This window comes from Pempheris klunzingeri, chromosome 18 (assembly GCF_042242105.1).
Source record: "Pempheris klunzingeri isolate RE-2024b chromosome 18, fPemKlu1.hap1, whole genome shotgun sequence".
Classification (NCBI taxonomy): Eukaryota; Metazoa; Chordata; class Actinopteri; order Acropomatiformes; family Pempheridae; genus Pempheris; species Pempheris klunzingeri.
Genome location: NC_092029.1, coordinates 13129704 through 13150843, shown reverse-complemented (window position 1 = coordinate 13150843; position 21140 = coordinate 13129704). Strand labels below are relative to the sequence as shown.

The 21140-nt window shown below is 40.0% G+C and overlaps 1 protein-coding gene across 1 annotated transcript in view; it reads left to right on the top strand.

Moving 5' to 3' along the window:
- The window catches only part of otofa (otoferlin a), a 71707-nt gene that overhangs the window by 16254 nt on the left and 34313 nt on the right, over nt 1-21140 (top strand). The window contains exons 3-5 of the mRNA XM_070848849.1: nt 4224-4312; nt 14302-14401; nt 16663-16862. Coding sequence (XP_070704950.1) covers nt 4224-4312; nt 14302-14401; nt 16663-16862 — 389 coding nt within the window. The remainder of the gene's footprint in view (nt 1-4223; nt 4313-14301; nt 14402-16662; nt 16863-21140) is intronic.

Genomic DNA, 21140 nt, shown 5'->3' with positions numbered 1-21140 from the left:
ATAGTACACAGTAGTAATTTACTGTCATTAACATCTGTCACTGTGCTTGCACTTACTGCATCCAAACAAAATCTTTCCCTCTTTACTACTCGGGGACTAAATGTCAGGATAACAAGTCTCTTCCTACTGTCCCTTTAAGTAGCTCATGATAAAGTATCACTGATTTAAAGTGTTATACTGTTGGATCAAGGAGTTTGTCAATATTCCATTTGCATATAAATTTCCATATAAAGTGACTTTCACACCACCGCACGGTAACTTGCAGTCAGTCATTTCAGGTTTTGCTCTGCTGCCTGCTTAACTTTGGGAGATATCAGCCTGGCTTTGGCCAATCAAAATGAAGGAGGTAAGCATTGTGGGTCACAAAGAAGCTTAGACTGTATAAAACACTTCCATGCTGATAATGCTGGTGTCCCAGCATACCTGGACTTGTACAACACAGCGCTAGGCAGTTATAAAGGGCTAGCTAAAGCTAGCTTGCACAATTACTACTTTGGAAAATTAGAATTTTGAATTTGAGTTATTTTTAAAACTGAAAGAGAGGGTTGTACCAACACTATGATGTAATCGCAGCCTTGGACCCTACCGGCGGCAGCTAGCCACTTTACGTTTTTGGGGATCGCTCTTTTAGGCTGGTGGTCGTCAGGGCAGCTGTCATGCTGTGGTGGGAAAAGGCCTTAAATAATGTTCTATTCCTGCATTACATCAATGCACAGAATTGGGACAATAATGTTTGAGAAGACTATATGAATGTTGTTTCTAGTCCCTGTAGACGTGTTTAACAGAGTTTTCCATTAGTAATAGGAAGACACTGTTTTTATCTTAAAAACATTTAATTTATTTAAACCACAAGAGTTTGAATAGTTCAAATAAAAAAGCATCCTCAAAGACTTCAGGCTTTATTGCTCCACTTCATAAAGTATTTACCCTGTCAGATTTATATGATTGCTGCATAACATGCTCCATCAGTTTTATCCACTTTCATTTGTAGCCTAACTCTTAAAAATGTGCTGCCTGCTATCTCTGGGACCTTTATCAGTTCACCTAATGGAAGTTGTCTCTCTCAAAAAAAGTTGTTATTTGTCACCAGCAGCCTTACATCCTGTTGAGAAATGTATTTGTCTGTCCACAATTGTCGGCTCACTGCCAATGCAGTTATCCAATAAAGGTTTTATTAGGGTTACCATGGAAACACTGAATCAAACATAATGACTGTCCATAAATTTCATCCATGGTATTCTAAACAAGCGCCTGCAGCTGTTCACCAGGCTAATATAGCATGACAATGTGTTTTATGCCGCTCACAGAAAAAAATGAGACATTTTGCTAAATCACCGCCATCACATAATCTTGTTATTTATTCATGATTGTTGTACTTGATAAATAAATGAACAGAGCTGAGTGGAGGAAATTTGGGGTTACCACGTATTTCTATCTATAGCTGGAAAGTAGAGAAGATGAAAAATAGCCATCCCTTTCTTCTAAATAACAAAAAAGTATGGTCTTAAATTTTTAACTCTGCTTTTAGATACCTCTTTTTCAGAAAATAAAAGTGTATTGGTGAACTGCTTTGCTTTGACAAGTGTGAATATTTGAAGCTTAGTGTTGCGTAGCACTATCTGAGATTGCCTTCCTCTGAGAAAAATAGCACCTTTTTAAAGTGCAGGAGTCAATATTACTAGTGTACTGTCTGTTTTTTCTAATGCTGTGGACAAATCCTATTTGATTTTTTTAGAGCGTGTGCACAGCTGAACCTAAACCAAACACTAAACCTTCCCATTTTCTCACCGTAATGCATTCTCTGCTCTCATTTTATTCATCTGCAATGTGTACGCTTTAAGAACAGTGACACTACTGTTGTCCGTCATGGTGGCTGTGAAGGCATTAGGCAACATAAACAGCTTACACCCTCATGTTGTAGATTCCTCTATGTGTGTTTCTCTGGAGATAAGTAGCCTTGGACATTATAGCAGCGAATGAAGACAAAGGGCTGAGACACACATAATGGAGTTAACATGGCTATGAGTAGAAGCGTGTGTGTTTGTGTGTGTCTGTGTGCACAACAAGGCAAAGGGAAATGTTTACCTGCAACAACACACACAAGTTAGTTTTGTCTGTGCAGGCACAGATAAAAATGAGTGGTTTTCTTACTCTGGGGAAATTAAAGTGGCCGCTCTGTGTCCCTGGTGTAGGATAAAAAAAAAAAGTAACCACATTTACAGTGGTGTGTATGTATCATTTGAGCTACAGTTTGTGTAATGCTCCGGTATGTGAATATTAGTAGTCATTACCTCCATCAGCTGCGTGTGCTGTCATCTGTGCAACATTAACATCATGCTCGGGCTTCTTTCTCTTCATCTCTCCCGCCTGTTCAAACACACCGGAGAAGATTTAGTTCTAAATCAGATGTGGAGTGGCTGAGTCACTGAATGTCGCCAGTGAAATTCAGCTAAGAAAGAAGCAGCAGTACTGGTCATGCCTGGCTGAAGTCTGGGGGGAGAAGCCACAGACTGCAGGGCCTCAAGGCAGCCAGCACGGAGTGATGGTTTAATGCAGTGTATGCGCGCACACACACATCTCCACAGATCCTTGAAGGCAGGTCAATCAGAGGCAGGTGGGAACTCCAGGATTCGTTAATGGGATCGTCCTGATGGATCTCTTGTCTAACAGCCTGCAGTGCTTTCTTGAATGAGAGGCCAACATCGGCAGGGGGCGAACGAGTTTTAAATCACCTGTGCAACCCACTGCCCTCTTACAGCTTCTTTCCCAAGATACTGTAGTACAGAGGAAAGGGCTCAGAGATGATTTACTGACTGTGAATCAGCATATAGATTCATCATTCTTCCAACCTTTCTAATGAATGTTTTGCTCCTTAACTTAATTTTGTAGCTTCGTCAAAGTTAATCAACGCAGCAGCGCCGAGTAATACATCACAATTTTCTGCCAGACTTGACTAATATGCATGTTAATGCCTATAATGTTGCTTGTGAATAGGAATTGCTTGGATGCTTTTGGGACATCCATCATTATGCATGATAAGTATTGATACTGCTAAATCATAATCCAAAAACAGTCCCTTGCAGTCTCAATCTTAATTACATGGTGAATGAATAATTCTGTCTACAAACACGAGGGGAGTTTGCAGCTAATTTAAGCTATAATTATAAGTTTATGAGGGTTAAGAGGGTTGTTGATGCTTGTTTTCACTTTCACACGATGTTTGGCACGCACCAAGTTATATTAGACCATTTAATCCCACAGGAGCAACTTTAAAGCCTCAAATCCTTAAATTGTTGTAAATGTAGATTAGGAGGAGAGATGGTGTGATAGTTCGGACTGTCTAAACCTGTGTCAACTAGCATCTTTTATGTGACTCTATTCTTTTGTTTTTACTGTTTTTTAGTGTGTTTAATCCTTTATATGGTGCTTTTTATTAAATATTTGTTTTTGTAACTGTGGCCAGAGAATGTGATGTATAAAGACTTAATAGGTCATTAAAATAGTAGGTGTAGTAATAAGTGTACTGTACCCTCTGCTAGTAAACAGACTCTTGCTCATATATTTATAGGCTTAACGGCAGGCTCTTCAAGAGAGATGCGCTGTCTGCTTACTGGTTTGAAGGAACACTTAAAGCACCATACTAAGTGTCTGATCAGCCTAACAAAGTCAATTAGTGAAGACATCACTGCGGAGATTTGTGGTGAAAATGAATTAAAATTGTTTCCTTTAAAACAAGCCACCTGAAATGTCTTAACTGTAATTTCAGAGCAAATTAAAGTGAAAATGCCAAAGGAGGGTTATTCTTCAAAGCTCTTTTCACACTTCTCACAACCTGAGCTTTTTCTCAAGGATATCCGAGACATTTTCAGGAATTTCTCACCACACATTTTGCTTGGCTGCTGCCTTTCCTTGTTTTACCTTGCAGCAAAAAAGTTTATCAATATTCGTAGTCAGCACCATAGATCCTGGAGATGTTTTAAGATGATAAATAAAACATTGTGATGTTTTATTCCCCCCAGAACATTACCTTTGAAAGGTAGGGTTTTTGAAATCAAGAACACCTAGAGGAACATATGTATGCTGACATGAGACTGTTCATGGACTCTAAATATCACAACTTTCTTCCATTTCAGAGTCCAACCCATTTTTGGATTAATCTAAAGAATAATTGATAGAATAACCTACTACCTCCTAAACCCACCATATTCTGTCTTGTTTTACAGACATTTCGATGGCCCATTGCAAGCAGGCTGGATGGAAACGAGATGCTGGAGATCCAAGTGTACAATTACAGCAAAGTCTTTTCCAACAGGTAAGGTGTACAACTGCTCTCAGCTTGTCCTTAAACCACATTTACCCCACCAAACAGCATTTCACAATAGACTGTTTGTGGTTTCAGTGCCCTTCCTGTCTCCGTGTCACAGCCTGTGACCATTTCAGACTGCCACACAGTGTTTGTTCCTCAGATGGTGGAGAATGCACTTGTATTCCCCGAGAGCTTGTTCTAAATTGACTCAATTGCGTGTGTAACAGACTACAAACCACAGAGTCGGCCATGAATGAGTTTTCACATCAGATGGAGAGTGGAGGGAATGAAACAGCTGTAGATCCTCAGTAATAGGCACATTTGTCTGTTTACACTCTCCAAACGGTCAGATCATGAAAAACACATACAGGGTGCTTTAGTGGGTGATGCAACAGGGATCACATGCTGAATATTTCTTACAGTGCGCTGTAAATATTTACAGTGAGTGAGTGCTGCTTGACAAAGTAACTGATGAGAAAATTTTCAGTTCAGTGGTTTGTATATTTTTGCTCACAAATCTGAAGCTGAGGAGGATGTATTTCAATTATAAGCCATTTACAGTTTTGGATTAATGACTTAAGCGCTCTTGAGCAATGCACTGATACTCAAACCTGCTTCAAGGGCCCCACATAGCACGCTAATTACCTCTAAGAAATCTCTTGTGCAGAGGCAATAGTAGAAGCTTGCTAATTAAGTAGCTTGCCACTACTCCTCCTCCTCATCTTCTTCTTCTAGTTTTTCTTCAACTTAGTTTCCCTTTAAGTGTATGTTGCACTATAGCGCCACAGGCTACAGAGTCCAGATCTGAAGGAAACTCAGGCTGGTTGTGCCAGAAAGCCTGTCCGTCTCCTGTGTCCGTAACAAATCCAATCAGATCGCTACAGCCGCTGCATTTAACAGGACGACTGATTGATGTGTCCAGATTAAGGACACATTATGTCGCCCACGCAGTCATTAAACTTGGTACGCTTGCAGATGGTAATGTATGTGTGTATGTACATCACTGTCTGTTATGTGTGGCATGTGTGAATGTAGTTGTGTGTGAAAGTGTGCACCATAGGTGGTGACACATTCACTTACAAAGGTGACAGGCATGCAGATAGATGTTGCATCAGTTTCACATCAGGGCAGTTTAACTGTCATCAGGATTTTTTTTGGTGCCATTACATTGAAAAGCAAAACAGAAACGGCATGAGAATTTCACGGTCACGCGACAGTTCACGCAAAGTCAGAAAGTGTCTGGAGTATCCATCAACCATACCATAGTTTGTATTTAAATTCATGGTCTCCACAAATCAACAGCTAGTGTATGTGGTGATCCTCTGGCTTTTCCTGTAATGTCACCATGAGGTTGACATTTATCTCAAAAACTTCATGAAGAATTACCATGAAATTTGGTAGAGAAACTCATGGTTCCCAGAGGATGCATCTAATGACTGTCTTTTCACTCATCTACTGAAATATCTAAACATGTAATAGCTGGATTACATGTTTACATTATGTACAGACATTCATAATCCCTGGAGGAAGAATTGTGCTGAATTTGGTGATCCCTTGTCTTTTCCTCCAGCGCCATCATTATGGAGTTTATTTCCTATATTTATTCGAGACCGTGGTGTGTCAATTTGAGAGTATGTCAGTGATTTCATGCCCCAGTCCTGTAATACCTTTCCTAAAAACTCTGCCCTCGCACTCAAACATCCTCTGCTTACACTTACATTTGCTCTTCCTTTGTTCAACTGGCTCAACAGTATTTTGTTGCTTGCACATACCTCCTGCGTTCCGGCTTCATTCCTTACAGTTTTGAGTGAACTATCTCGACAACTGTTGCCACAAAGTTTGGTACGCACACCTGCAAAACAGGTATATGGTTTGACAGTCATATCAGCCTTGGCTGTACTTAATTTCAAATTTTTTCCAAAATGCTATAACTGGCTTGGTTGTTTTTCTGTTTGTGAAAAATTGGAGGCTTGGGCAGCAGTCTGGAGCCAGACCACGACATGGCACTTTGTTTTCATCATTCTGTTGTGGCGAACCCACGCATGAAGTACCAAAGCTAGTTAAAGCATAAGCAAGGTACTTTTAAGTAAGTTTAGAGCACAGAAATTGTGGAGTCCAGTTTTTCATCATGACTTATAATAGGTAAGAGACGGAGGAAGAAGACAGAGGAAGAAGAGGGAAAGAAAGAAAAAAAAATGGTATTGCTATTTTTAAACCAGATGCCACTGATAAACTTTTTCATCCTCTCACTAGTTTGCATGCAGACACACTTACTCACACATGCATATAAACACAATATGGCACACATTAAAGCGGGTAAATAATTCAAGTTGAGTCATAGCTTGTGTTGTTCTCACACCTGCTCCATATGTCCACAGGCAGCACCATCACCACGATAACTGATCTGCTTCATCACTGCCGCCACCAACACACTGTAGGGCCAGTGTGTCGCACTTTGCGACCACAAGTGTGATCGCATTACCACAGCACAAAGAGAACGCAATGATGCATGATGGTCTTTGTGCTGTATTGGCATATAGACCTTGTTTTATTATCTGTTTTCCCCTGTGGCTGAGAGATATGCTTTTATATTCTGCATACTGCAGTGTGTGAGTTACTGAGCACTGGAGCACAGAGGAGGTTTTATGATTGTGCGATTGTATATTCAAGGCCTTCAACCCTTGGTTAGTGACCCCCAGGAGGGCCCATGACAGAATATCATGTAGGGTCCTTGGAATTAGAATTTGAAATATTAATGGTGTTGTTTAATGAAAGCTGAATCCTCTTCATTTCAAGGCCAAATACACCATAAGTTGTCAACAAGGCTGTTAAGACATGCCTGCACCTTTAATTTGGATCTCCGGGAGACAGAAGGAGGCCTCTGACTGAGGATCTCAGTCATATGGAGGTCATATGGATATAAAAGTTCTACTGTGTCACTAGGTGCCAGGTCATGAAACAACGTAAAAGCTAACAGTAAAAGATATTCAAAAGTATAGGGAGGAAGTACATGTGGCTAAAATATGGCCATCAGTGTAGATAGCCTAACCTATGGATCACATGTATTTAGATTAAACTTAAAAGCATGAAAGCTTTTCAGGCAAAAGTCGCAACATATTATGCAGCTTTAGTCACGTTTGGCTTAATTGTAAGCAACATGAGATGGATGTGATGAGGTGTTGGCAGCGCAACACAGCCTCGATTGTTTACGACACTCCTACAGCCAAATATTGTTTTTGTGCAAGATGAGAATTAATTTATGTCCAGCTGTTATAATGTAATCTGATCTTCAGCCTCGAATGAATGAAAATGAAAAAAGAAAAGATTTTGTGTTTTTGCAGACAGAATCACTGACACAAACATTGATCATTCAGAAATAACAACATGTGGTTTATAATTATACAAGCTCTGTTATCTCCTTTGAAATGCATCAGACTCTGCACAACTTTTGAATTATTTTCTCTGTGTTGAGAGTGGGTATACAATACAAAGTTTTTGACTTTTTCCCTGTTATTCTCCCCTTTATCTTTAAAATTGTTTTTTTTTTCATGCGACCAGTTTCCTCTGAAGCGAGATAAGACTGTTTACAATTTACATGGATCCTCTTTGCTCAAATGAATCTGCCTCTGCCTTTCACTTCTCCTGATTTCAGCACTAAATCAAATCATCCCATTGCCATTTATTTTACTCCCTGCATGAGTTTCTCTTTCCATTCACCCACAGGATCTAGAATTAAAAGCACAGCAACGGGGCTTTTCTGGCTTCAAAAGTATATATATATATATAAATATAAATCCCTCTATAATATACACATTGAGACTCAACAATTTATATCTTAGTCTTGAGACGGACCATTATTCCACTAATAAAACTAATTAATTCACTGCAGGTTAACCCGCTATACCTGTTTGGCACCAGCTGCTAGCATGGCTGTAGTTGTCTGTTATTACACTAACAGGTGACTCTAGGATGAGGGGATTTCTCACAGCAGGATCAGTGAACAGATTAAAGTACTGTAGGACGGTACTTCACACATTGCTCCTATCAATCGGCCGTCTTCCCATTCATCCTCTCCTCCGACATAAAGTTGTCTACCATCACAGATTTAGTAAATTATAAATCAATAAGCAATGAGCAACGCTTTGTGGCAATAGAGAATTCACCAAAAGCAGACATTCCTATTTGGTCATTTTATTGCATAAATGTGACCATATTACAGTATGTAGAGATATAGTTATATCAATATTACACCTATCGTGATAGAGAATTGAATCCCTGTCATCCAGCCCTAATTGCATCTTTTACTCAGCACACTGGCTCATATAAATACTCCAGTTACAGTATATTGATAGACAGCTACACTTTGTCCACTCCCTTCCTACAGTATGACATTTGACTGAGCCAAGACTGGATCATACTGTGTCATACATGTTGTTTTTTATGTATATTTGGCCCAGCAACATGGCTGTTGAAGCGGGAACAACAGTCTGCCTGTAGGAATGACCGCAACAAGAGCAGCGTCACTGTTTCTAACCACACACCCAGACTGGCAATACATGCTGATGGACACTGACAATGGAAAACGAGTCTTAATAGCTTTTGTTATTGTGTGTGGTTACAGTATATTAATATGCTTGTCTGTGTGTGTGTGTGTGTGTGTGTGTGTGTGTGTGTGTGTGTGTGTGTGTGTGTGTGTGTGTGTGTGTGAGAGAGAGAGAAACACTGGAGTATTGATTGCGTCCTTGTGAATCAATGGATATTTTTCTTGAACACCAGTGAAAGACATGCTGAGTCTTCTTACATTTGTGTCAGTGGGTGTCCACTGGTTTGGGCCAGTGCTCGGCACACACACACCTGTCAGCTGTAACATTTCCATTTTACACCGTCCTCCAGCTGAGTTACCAGCAGCTGCAGTGGATTAGTGCAACCTTGAGAACAATTCTGTTTGACTCGGAAATATATTTTACATTTCAAAGCTGTGCCCAGAGCTTCTTAAGTTCACCTGAGCCAGAGATTTCGTCAGAGTCATGCCTCGATTTGCAAAAGAAATTTGAGGCTCACAAAGAAAAATAATAGAAATTGAAAGGGAAGGGAGCTCTGAATTATAGAGCAGATGAAAGTAAATTGTTTGCAGATCAATCAATAATGAATGCCGCCTTTTGAAGTGCTAAGAAGTGAGCCAGAACATGATAGGCCCTGCTCAATTCAATTATTCAGTACTTGGACACACGTTACAATGGCTGAAAGGAAATGACAGACTATTTGCTTTTCTAAATATCCCTGGACATATTGATCACCACCATCTAGGGAAGGAAAGCGTAGACTGTGCTGTGGAGGGTTAGTATTTTCAGTGATATTGCTCAGAGGTGCAGAAGTTTCTACTCATCTTCAAAGAAAAAGTTTTCTGCAGAAAACCACTGATATCCTCACAGACTTTTTTCTGGAGTCACGTCAAGCCTGTAAAGTTGAGCATGGAGCTATTCATTGGGGAGCCTGGCAGATATGCACCTTCACAGTGAAAGCATCTGCCAGCGCCTGAAGGGAAGCACATGCCTTTTTTTTTTTTTTTTTTTATAACTGGGTTTCAAAGTGAAGTAATGTACTGGTAGTTGAAATGATCTTATTATTAAGCTTTCAACAAATGCAGCCTAACTTTCTACTGTTGGTTGAATTCATCACCACCAACTCCAGAGGACAGAAAAAGTAGGTGAGGACAGAGGTTGATATAAAGAAAGAAAGTGATAGATAGACAAGAGAAGGCATTCCCTGAGGAAAGTGTGTATGGGAGCTGGCCAGCTACAGCTGCCGAGATGCACACTGACGCAAGTTACTCTTGTGGGAATTTTGTCCAGTCAGCCAGCTTCACTTTTCAGAGCAATGTTGTGAGAAGCACTGGCCTCAGAGGGGATTAAACTCAGGGCCTGATACTAGGTCCTGATTAGAGGAACAGTGCAGTGCAGGTGTCCTAAAAGACACAGCACAAATTCATATTTTTGTGAGGAGAAACTAATGGGGCCAGAATTTGAAGCAAGATTAGTCAAGCATGAGACTCCCTTTGCATAGGATTAATCTAGGGAGATGGACAGAATAAGTAGAGGAGATAAACAGTGCCTTCTTTATTTGCTCTCTGATAAAGACCCACTGTCTTTGTTTGACTCCTTGGTTATAAATTCAGTAAGATAATGTATGTTGTTTCATCATACTGAGGTGCAAGTGTGTTTGTGTACAGTGTGTATGTGTTTGTGTGTGTTCATTCACTCTTATGTGATTGTCAATTTCTATAGTCCTGTTGGGAAGCTCACATCATTAGCTGTGGTACGTGTGTGTCCATGCCAAGTGGTAAGCTATTGATTTTATGCCCTTGTTTCATAATATTATCTCTCCCTGTGGTCCCATATCCAGAGTGGTGAGTGGTGATTCCTAATGATTGTCTTGTTGCTCCATTTCATGCTTAATATTAATATAAGTGTTTTATATCTATTAGACTATAAACTCAGTTTACAGTTTATTAGGTCTACCTAGCTAAGCTAATGTAGTTGCATTATACAGAGAGGTGTTATTGTTATTTAGCCTACTAAATGAATGGCGTGGATAAAATGATAAAACACTATAAGATAGTATAGTATAGTTCAAAAGCACAGCAAACTACATCCTTCAAAATGGCCATACAGTTGAATTTATTCCTCTCTGAAACAGCTTTGACAAAAACTAAACGTTATAACCATCACGAAGGGAGGATTTATTGTAAAGCTGTTGTATTAGACTGTATTAGTTTTGCTAGGTGGACCTGATAAACTGGCAACTGAGTGTACGTCACATAAGTATTCAAACTAAAAACACAGCTGTATGCAGTCACTGGGGTGCGTGTCTGCATCTTTGTAAGTAGACTGAGTGGCCATTATAGAAAATACATATGGCTATGGCTCAGTGTGGGCTGCGCTGCAAGTTCTTTGTGTATGAGGGATTGCTCTGCAAACAACACATTGTTTTGGGGGAAACTCTTTAAATTATTCACCAGCTCTAATTGGCTAGTTCAATGGAGACTGGTACTGGGTTTCTTGCCACTGTTACAGTTATGTTCTGTGAAGGATGCTTGGGAAGCATACTAACAGGGGTGCCCCCAACCAAAGAGATTCCTGGTAGTTATTAATTCAAGCCATTAGTCAACTGGTTGTCACACGTTTACATTAATTTAATCACTTATTTGAATGTATATATTTAAGGGAGTTCCAGGGTTGAGAAAGAATTTGGTAAGTAACAGTGATAACATTGTGCTACATTACAGAGAAATACAAAACCGCAGTAACAAGCCTTTAAAAGCCGCCTGTTAACGAGTGACAAAAACAGCAATGTTTCTGAAATTGTTGGAACAGCCAGCAAGGAGACTTGAAGACTTTGTCACCACACATGAACTTGTAGCACGGACTGAGTGTCACCATTTCCTGTGTTCAGTGTTTAAAATAAAAAGCCCTGTAGCATTTCATACACATCCCAGCTGTACATGCTTTCACTGAATTTTGACAAGGTGCAGCTCCCAAATGAGGTTGGAGTTTTTTTGGGGGGGCGGGGGGGTTTCTTACAATTAACCAACCAATGAAAACTTGGTCAGCTAAGACTTGGTCAACAGTTAGGGGACAGCCCATCATACAAATGAACCTTACGTCAAATTATCTTGTATGTAATGACAGCAGTCAAAAAGTCTGATCCTACTGTGTTTCCAACCATGACAATATGAGAAATGTAATTACTGTATTGGCAATAAAACTCTATCTAATACATTTGGATTTACTGTAATTACCTTCTCGCCCAGAGTCAGCTGGGATTGTCTCCGGCTCCCCCGTGACGGATAAGCAGTATAGATAATGGATGGATGGATGTGATTACCTTGAAAGAAGAACGAGAGGTGTCATCATTAGCTTTTTTTGTTTGTTTGTTTGTTTTCTTTTCAAGGATTTCCATTGTGAAATGTTATTAATTATGACTCAGATGTTGATAAGAATGCTTTTTACAAATTGGAGCCAGTAATTACAGGGACTGAACGCAGCACTTACTATACTGAAATAATCCATTAATTCAACAGAATTGCTGGTGATTGGTATACAAACATTCTTACAATCTTACAATACAATCTTTCAATTCACCTTGTTAAAGTGAAATTTTGTTTAGTTTAGTCATCTAAATTTGTGTTTTGTTTTCTCTATGTTTTATTTTTAATGCAAAGAGAAAAGGTTGCAGTTAAATGCTAAATGTGCCTCTACAAAGTCTCTGCAGCCTTCAGGGTTACTTTTGAATTTAAACAAACTGGGAGGACTTTTCTTTTTCTTGCATACTCCCAAGTAACAGCCAACTTTAGAAAATGAAAGCAAAGAATAACCTTTTAATGTACTGTGCTGGGTGAATGTCTGGTGTGTGAGTCTTCATCTGTTAAGCAACTGTCCCTGGGGGCAGTGATTTGAGCTTAATAGAAGTGTCGAAGAAGTGGTGCCTGGTGTGTTGAAAGCTTTGGAGAATTAGCTCTCTGAAATGTTTGAAGACCTGAGCCTCACCACAGAAGCTTTTTGAATTTATCCTTAAGCGATTTCTTTGATTTGCTACAAGATGGGTGGCATTTTCCAATCACAATATTTAGATTAAATAATTTGCTAAATGTCTCAACAAAGTTTAAAATGTGCTCCCAACGGTGCTTATTATAGTGTATTATGAGGCAAACACCATCAAATGCCATTTCACGCAGAGCAGGTACTTTACGGTAACTTGGTCTGAGCTCTTGTGCAGGTAGCAGCTGCCCGTGGTTTTATACAGATGAGCACAAAATGGAGACAACCCTATGGAGCAACTAACAAACCAATAAGCGGAAAGCAGATAAAGCTACAGAGTGGATGGCTCTCAGTGGGATCAGGAAACAGTATTAGCAACTTTTAAAGTGTTGTTAAATTTCACATTGGGAGTTTTCCAAGTATAATATGTATGTGTTAATATGTTTAACATGCTTTGTGGAGTTTTCACCAAAACACGTTGTGCATAAAGTTGAGGTCTAAAATTTCCATCCCCATGAAACATTTTCTTAAAGCTGATTTAAAAAAAAAAAAAAGTTTACACTGTGCATTATTAAGATGTTTAGATGCTTGTGTTGGTGCATTGCCAACATCATCAGTAGACTAACATACAACCAGCAGCAGGATGTGAATTGAACTGGCTGTCAGCACTTGCTGTGACAGCACTGAGAATTGTGTAGAAGTGTAATTTGCTTCAAGTTTTCAACCAACATAAAGCATAGCAGTATTGATTAACTACAAAATTATCTTTGGTATTAATTTGGATGTTTGTAACGCTTATGTCTGTGCTGAAACAAAACTAGAAGCACCTCAAGTTTATACAGCTGGACGATAAACCAATGACCAATGACCCTGCACATTCCTAACATTTATATATGTTCTAAACATAGCAGACAATGCCATAACCACAAGGAAATTTAAGACAGAACTTGAATACACTGAACAGCCAGCTATTGTTATGAATCAGCAAAAAAAAATTTGGATTTAGTAAATTTTACTCTTCTCACAGTACAAAATACAAAATAAAGACAACAAAGAAGAGATGCTAGGTGAAAAAGAAGAAGGAAGGAAGATTGAGTGTGTGTATCTGTGTCTGTGTCCGTTTGAGCTGCTATCTACAACCTTTCAATTACTTTGAGGAGTGGCATACTGTGGTGAGCTGGTGAAAAAGACAGTGTGGCGCTTTCTCGATGTCTGTCACAGCACGTATCAATCACCACCCACCACACAGCAGTGTGTTCTCTGTCGGTGACATGCGCTCACCTGCACACTCTGATACAGTGTGGTGGAGGACAGAAACCGATGCTTTTGATGAATAAAAAAGCTTTATAGGCGAAGTGATGTGACAATGAAACCAAGGACAAAAACACTATGTATTGATGTAATGCCATGTATTAATCGCACTCATATTTCTGTCCCTTTGGGGGTGTTTTCCTGCAGGCTGGTGGGGACTTTCTGTATGGTGCTTCAGAAGGTGGCTGAGGAGGGACACCTAGAGCTGACTGACACGCTCATCGATGATAACAACACGTCAATAAAGGTAAACCTAACACTGACACTGAAGTTTCAGCAATCTACAAGGGTTGCACAGTGGGACGATTAATGTTTTGAGAACCAGTTTATATCTCCACACTATTTCTGGTTGGGGACATATAATGAGTAACGGGTACTGTTTTTGCAGTTTTTATGTTTATGTCAACCAATATACAGACGTATGCACAGACATTATCTGGATCTGGTTAAGTGGAGTGGAAGAGTTTGGGTTTTAAATATTTTACTTTTATAGCTTCAATGAAGAGCTGGAAGAAGCCGATACAGAATATTTACTGTCTATGTTGAATAAGGTGTTTTTTTTAAGCTGGAAGCTACTTAAAGGTATTAACTAGTGTCCGAAAACAGTTTACAAAAGTTTAAATCAAACAGTTTGGACTTGTAAACTGGTGGTGATGACAGCAGAAGAATTGAAATGAGTTTTCTTAGCCAGGAAAATGCGTTTGCAGGCAAATAGAGGAACATTTAATGGAAAATCAATCTTCCAATGCACCTGCAGCAGCGGCAACAGCTATCATCTGGCCTATAAAAGGCTCCACTGTTTCGGACCTGCACAACAACAATGATCTGATGGAAATACATTGGTCTCTTAGCAACATCAGCACATTAGAACTCTTGCCATCACCATTAATCCAGATATCCTTTATTGATTGGAAATTGTGTTTAGAACAGCAACACTGAGAGTCAAGGATGAGTGTGAGGATGATTTTGAATACATAATGTAGTAGTGAATATGTAAGTGGAAATGACGGAAGTACAATAGGATGTGTGAGGGAGAACTTAACCGTATGAGGTTTTAAAGTACCCCAGGGTGAAGAATGGTGAAGCTGGGAGTGCTGATGTGACGTTTCTGAGATGATGGCACACAGCATGGGAGTGCTTTGGGGCTTACACACACATGCACACATCTACCCACATGCACTGACATGTATGTATAAGTGGCTTCCCATAAACTCACATCAAAGCACATGCACACACACACACACACGCACAAGAACAGTTGATAGAATTTCTGCACTGTGCATCCCTGCAGGAAGAAACTGGTGAAACTAAATTCAACCTAACCTTTGAGAAACACTTTTAACCACAACTCCACTAGTGTGGTTGCCATAGTGACAAATCTAACTCCTCATGGACTACAGTGATTGCGAGAATGCGAGGAAGAGAGAGCAACATAGAGAGAAATGAAGGGAGAAAGGGGAACGAGAGCCCCGTATATATTTTCTTCTCATCCGTCTCTGTCAGTAGAATAAATTGGCTACTCCGTAATAAAGATGAGGTCATTGTCAGGGGGATAATATTTGTCCCCAGAAGACAAACTGCAGTGTCGCCATTGTCTCTGGCCTGGATTTTACTGTCAATCTGAATTCTCTCTGCAAATACCAGGGAGAAGAGATGATTTATAGTCCTGTTAAAGTTTGCTGCAGATACCGAGAACTTTTTCTAAACACAATTAAATGAATTGCTATAGCTTAGCCAAGACTAAGTCATAAGGTGTTGTTGGTAATTTCACTGGACAGGTTTATAAATAGCATGTCTCAATGCCACAGTTGGTGCGTAGGTACATTATGCGTGTTGAGTTTAGCAGTTAAAATCGAAAAAGGGAAATAATGACACCATTTTATAAACAAACATTAATGCATACATATGTACATACGTACATACATCATGGTAGTTTTGTGTGTTAGCTTGCTAACATTTGCCAATTAGCAGTAAAACACAAAGTAAAAGTGAGGCTCCTGGGAAGGTCATTAGGTTTTTGGTCGAGTTAAAATTATGATGAAATGCTATGGCACCACCAAAGTTATCACAATTAATCCTGAGGAGGACGTGAATATGTGGACCTAATTTCACGACAGTCTATCCAATAGTTGTAGAGACATTTTACTCAAACCCTAATATCAACCCCATAGTGACTCAGGGAATCCATGGCAGTTGATATATTTCAGTCTTGACCAAAGTGGTGGGCTGATCAATATGCATAGACATTGCAAGTCCTTGGATTTGATTCTGGTGCAGAAATAATAAGCACATCAGAAGCTGAGGTGAAATAATGAGGTCTGCTCAACAGTTAAATAATTTGGCACCTTTTGCTTTATTCAAAAAAGTTTTTGATACATTAAGGTGAAATTATTTTTCCTCCAGGTGCTTTGAAGTTAAATAATTGCACTGTGACCACTGACTGTGAAGGTTTATATCTGTCTGCTAATAATACGAGCTAATTTTCATCTGCTTTCATTCTGTTTTCAGACCAGCGTTACTATAGAGATCAGATACCAGTCGATGGATGGCACAGTGGGAGTGTGGAGCGACGGGGAGTTCCTGGATGTTCCTGACGACCGTGATGGGATGTTTGCCTTTGAAACGGACAGCTTGCTGTCAGGACAGAGCCACGGGTCAGGGACTTCTCCTGGGCGATCCTTACAAGGATCCATACCGACTTTCAGGAAGTGAGTCAAACATCACATTATCTGCGTAATAACTTGATTATTATTTTACAGTGAATCAGGCTATGAAATTCTGTTGGTTTGCTTCTGATGACTCTCTACAACAGCAAACAAGATGTGTTGATGTGAATTATTTACTTAAGTTTTGAGGAGATCCCTAACAGTAACAGTACTACTGAGGCACACATGGGGGAGAAAATAACTTGAGTGTTGAAGCTGACAGATGAGTCCAACATTTGCACATTAACGAGGCTTCATGCTGTCCAGCTGATGTAACTTCTGCCACTATTATGGAGGGAAGCGTGGAGGGATCCTGTGATTACTGACAATGCGTAGACCCACCAAAGAATGTAATGGCCTGACACTGATGCCCCAAAACTACAGTTAACAGCAAGGTTTTTTGCAAAGTCATTAATTAAATGGGGACTATACGAGATCCTGAATGTTCTTGCTCAGTACTTTGATGAGCATATGGGGAAGATGTTTGTCATTATTATCATTTGAAAGTGAACACTGCAGATGCCTCAACCCTCAAGCATAAATTTCCAGATATTCTCCAGTCATACAGCCTGAACTGGATCCAGGTTGTAGTTAAACATTTGGATAATGGTGGTGTGATGAGAGGGAAAAGGTGTGGAGCAGAGACACAAATCAGAAGAGAAACCCATCACTCCTGGACATAAGCATGCGTCTCTGCTGATGTCCAGTTCACATGTTCACAAAAGGGAATTTGTGAAAGAAATTTGCTCTAATGTCTACTATGAAATCGAAAAATTCAGAGTCAACTCAAAGAGTTTCAGTACTATTTGGAGCACAAGAGCCTAATACGTCCAATCAGCAGCAGGTTCCTGCAAATGAGGGCAACAGAATACAGAAGCTTATGGATCCATTCATTTTTGCACCTCTACAGCGTCTTTTCTCCTCGGGATCAACACAAACACAGGCACAACAGCATTAGCACTGCACTATATCATCTATTTTTATATCTCTGTACTAGTCAGACTGCAGCATAGCCGATGCAAAATCTCTTACTAACCTAAACGTGTGGGCACAAAAGTTGAATTGAAGGTAAAGTAAATGTTGTTCTCTTATGACAATTAAATTGTGTCAGGTTAACGTAGACTCAAATACATTTTGTATGTTATGACTTATTTTTTATTGTTACATTTTGCAAATTATATAAAATCTAATAAGTTTGAACAAATACAAGATTAATGGGAGACAACACAACTGAAATTATTCTGTGTGTGTGTGTGTATATATATATATATATACATATATACACCCCCAATTCTTCAGGTGTTCTGAAGAAGTTGCAGGGTGAAGTCTATGCTCTGCGTCAGGAGACTCCTTTCCAAGTTTATTTATTTGGGCATGAAGGGCTTGTTGAAGCTTGATGTTGAGAAGAGAGACCAACAGCACCTTGACAAAAGGTTGTCTGAGGAGAGATCCAGCTTCTTTGCCTAAAACAAGACTAGAGTGAAAAACCTTCCCCTCAACAATATAATCTTCCACTCTTTGTCTCCACTAGCACCTTCATTGATTCTTCACAAATCGGTCGAAAGTGCATTCAACACCTTGGGCAAGGTCTTGCCAAATGCAGTGAAATCTGAGAAGCTGGGTCAACTGAATGAGGAGGTGTGAGCGTAGCATACTGATTTAGATCTCAGAGCACAGGCCAACTGCTATGAGGAGAATACTGTGCCTGCCAATGTTGACTGCAGCCAGACGGAGGGATGAGATTCCCCATTTAAGGGAAGTTGGTAAAGGCTCTGCTGTCATTATTCTCTGGCCCTCTTGTCGAAGGATCATTTAACATCATGGATGACATTGAGAAAGACGGGATCAGGCTGAGCATTGAGACATATGAAGGCTGAGCCATCATCAAGTCCCACATGAAGGCAATGGGAAATGAAAATTAGTCCTGCACTGAGGAGCTCATGCCCGAGAGACATCAAAATCATTCGAAGAAGAAGAAGAGGAACATTAACAAGCAAACTGCAGTAACCTATAAAGGTCCTTTCAGCAGAAAGCAAAGTAAAGAAGGGTTCCACCACTTCTACTGCAGCTCTAGCTTCACCCCCCCTCCTCATCCTCTGCTTTTGGAGCCGGAGCAACTGCTGCTGCTACAATCCTCATCCTCCTCCTCATCCTCCACCCTTGTAGCTAAAGCCACTGCTGCTGCTACAGCCTCCTCTTACTCCTCTTCTTCCACCTCCTCCACTTCTTGAGCTAAAGCCACTGTTGCTACAGCTTCCTCCTCCGCACCCTCAAACCCTGGAGCCAGTGCCACTGCACCTGAGGCTAGTCTCACAGAAAAAAAACCTTGAAATAGGTATCAGGTGTAGCCAAGCTTCAGGAAAATGCTTTCATTGCCAAAATAAGAAAAAGTGAAAAGCATTCCAGAGACTTTTAAGATTTGCAGTTCATTTCATGTTTTGTTTTTTAATGTACAAGAGGCTCACTTTAAAAATCGTTTTGTTTGGTTTTGACACGAGTAAAAACATATTCACTGAAAAGCTGCGTAGATGGTGGATTATTTTTAAGACCAAAAACTGAGTCAACCCTTGCAAAAAAGAAAAAGTATCAGGTTTACTTCAAGGACTGAAACAGCATTGCAAAAGCAAACTGGGGATAAAAAAGCTGTTCAAAAGCATCTTCTTCCCTCAAGTTAAAGCCTTTTTACAGCTTAATGGGTGCATCAGAGAACAGCAGCAACGGTTATGCGTGAGGTGCTTCTGACATGTCATAATTTGACTTGCTTGTGAAAGCAGAAGTGTAAAAAAAGTAACATGTAGGCGTGTTTGAACCTAGTTGATATCGTCATTGTCAGTCCTGATTAGCATGATCTGTGTCATGCTGTCTTTCAAAGAGGCAACAATGTAAAAAACTGAAGTTGAAAGAGACCTTTCACAATTTTCCCACCGGGGCTCACAGGGTTGAAAGAATTCTGTGGAATTTTTGTAATGGATTTCATCGGCACTATAAACATTCAAATAGAAAACAAAAACGTGGACAAAGTTGTACGGTCTGTTTAGAACACATTGCATAAGGTAGTTCATAATGAAAGACACGTATTCCCAGGCTGCACAAGGTCATATGGATTTAGTATGAAAAACTTTGCCTCTGGTCTTCCTCTTTGGTTTGCTGGTCATGTTTTTGCTGAATAGTATGTGAAATTATCAGTGGGTGGTATTGATTTCCAATGAGACTATCTGCACAGCCAAAGCCCTATATCTCATGTTAAATGGGCTCGTGTGTGTGTGTGTGTGTGTGTGTGTGTGCGCGCGCATCTGTCTATATATTGTGTATATTTTTGTTTTTGTTTGTTGACACTAACCGCCTAAGTTGCACTGCCTTACAGCAAACTGTTCAAGGTCTGCCGACATGAGACTTGAAACAGCCCAAGGAAAACAAGAAAGAAAAGTTGACTAAGTTTTAGAGCATCCCACGGGTGTTACATAACAGATACAGTATTTCAATTTGGTCGACAAAGAAAAAAAAAGATGATAAAGCTTTGGAGAAATTCTGCAAAAAGTTCATTAAAAGTGGGTTGTGAATTCAGAATGCTGTCAGATTATGTTTTATGTTATATCTCCAGCACATTTATTTACATTTCCTCACCTTTCTTCAGGTGAATAAGCTCTTCGTCCTTGCCGCTTTATCACCTGTCATCTGCAAAGAGCTGTCAGTCAGACTTTCTAAGGGCTGCCGTGGGGCTTTTGTCTGAAAAAAAAAGGTGTATGAGTTGCTGAGAAAATAGCAGTAACTTCCTGCCTTGCCAACAAATCCAGCTCTAATCTGCGTCACACCGGTGTTTGCCAGACTGATGGAGAAATATTAATGGCCTTGCCACTTCTCATCCAAAGCATTACATCCTGAATTACCAGCTGCCTACTTTTTCTCTGGGTGAGAGGGTTTCAGAATTAAACTCTCTAAAGCTATTTCATTGTGTCCTGACACTCTACAGCCAGTGTTGATTGTTCTTATTCTGGTAATGAAGAGTTAAAGTGCAGTAGAAGATAACTGGGGATGACTCTCTCATTCCCCTAGGGAAGAGGAGGAGGAGGAAAAAGTGGAAGAGAACATCATAAACGGTGTAGCCTCAAGGTACATTTCCTCCAGTAAATCCCTCCTGTCTGTCTGAGTTTCCCATCTTTTGGTTTGTGGTGCTGCGTGTCCGTTTATAACCTTCTCTTTCATACAAGTCCAGTATTTCACAGCAATGTCACATCAAGGTAATCTCCCCTCTTTTTCTAAGTTCAGTACATTTAACAACCC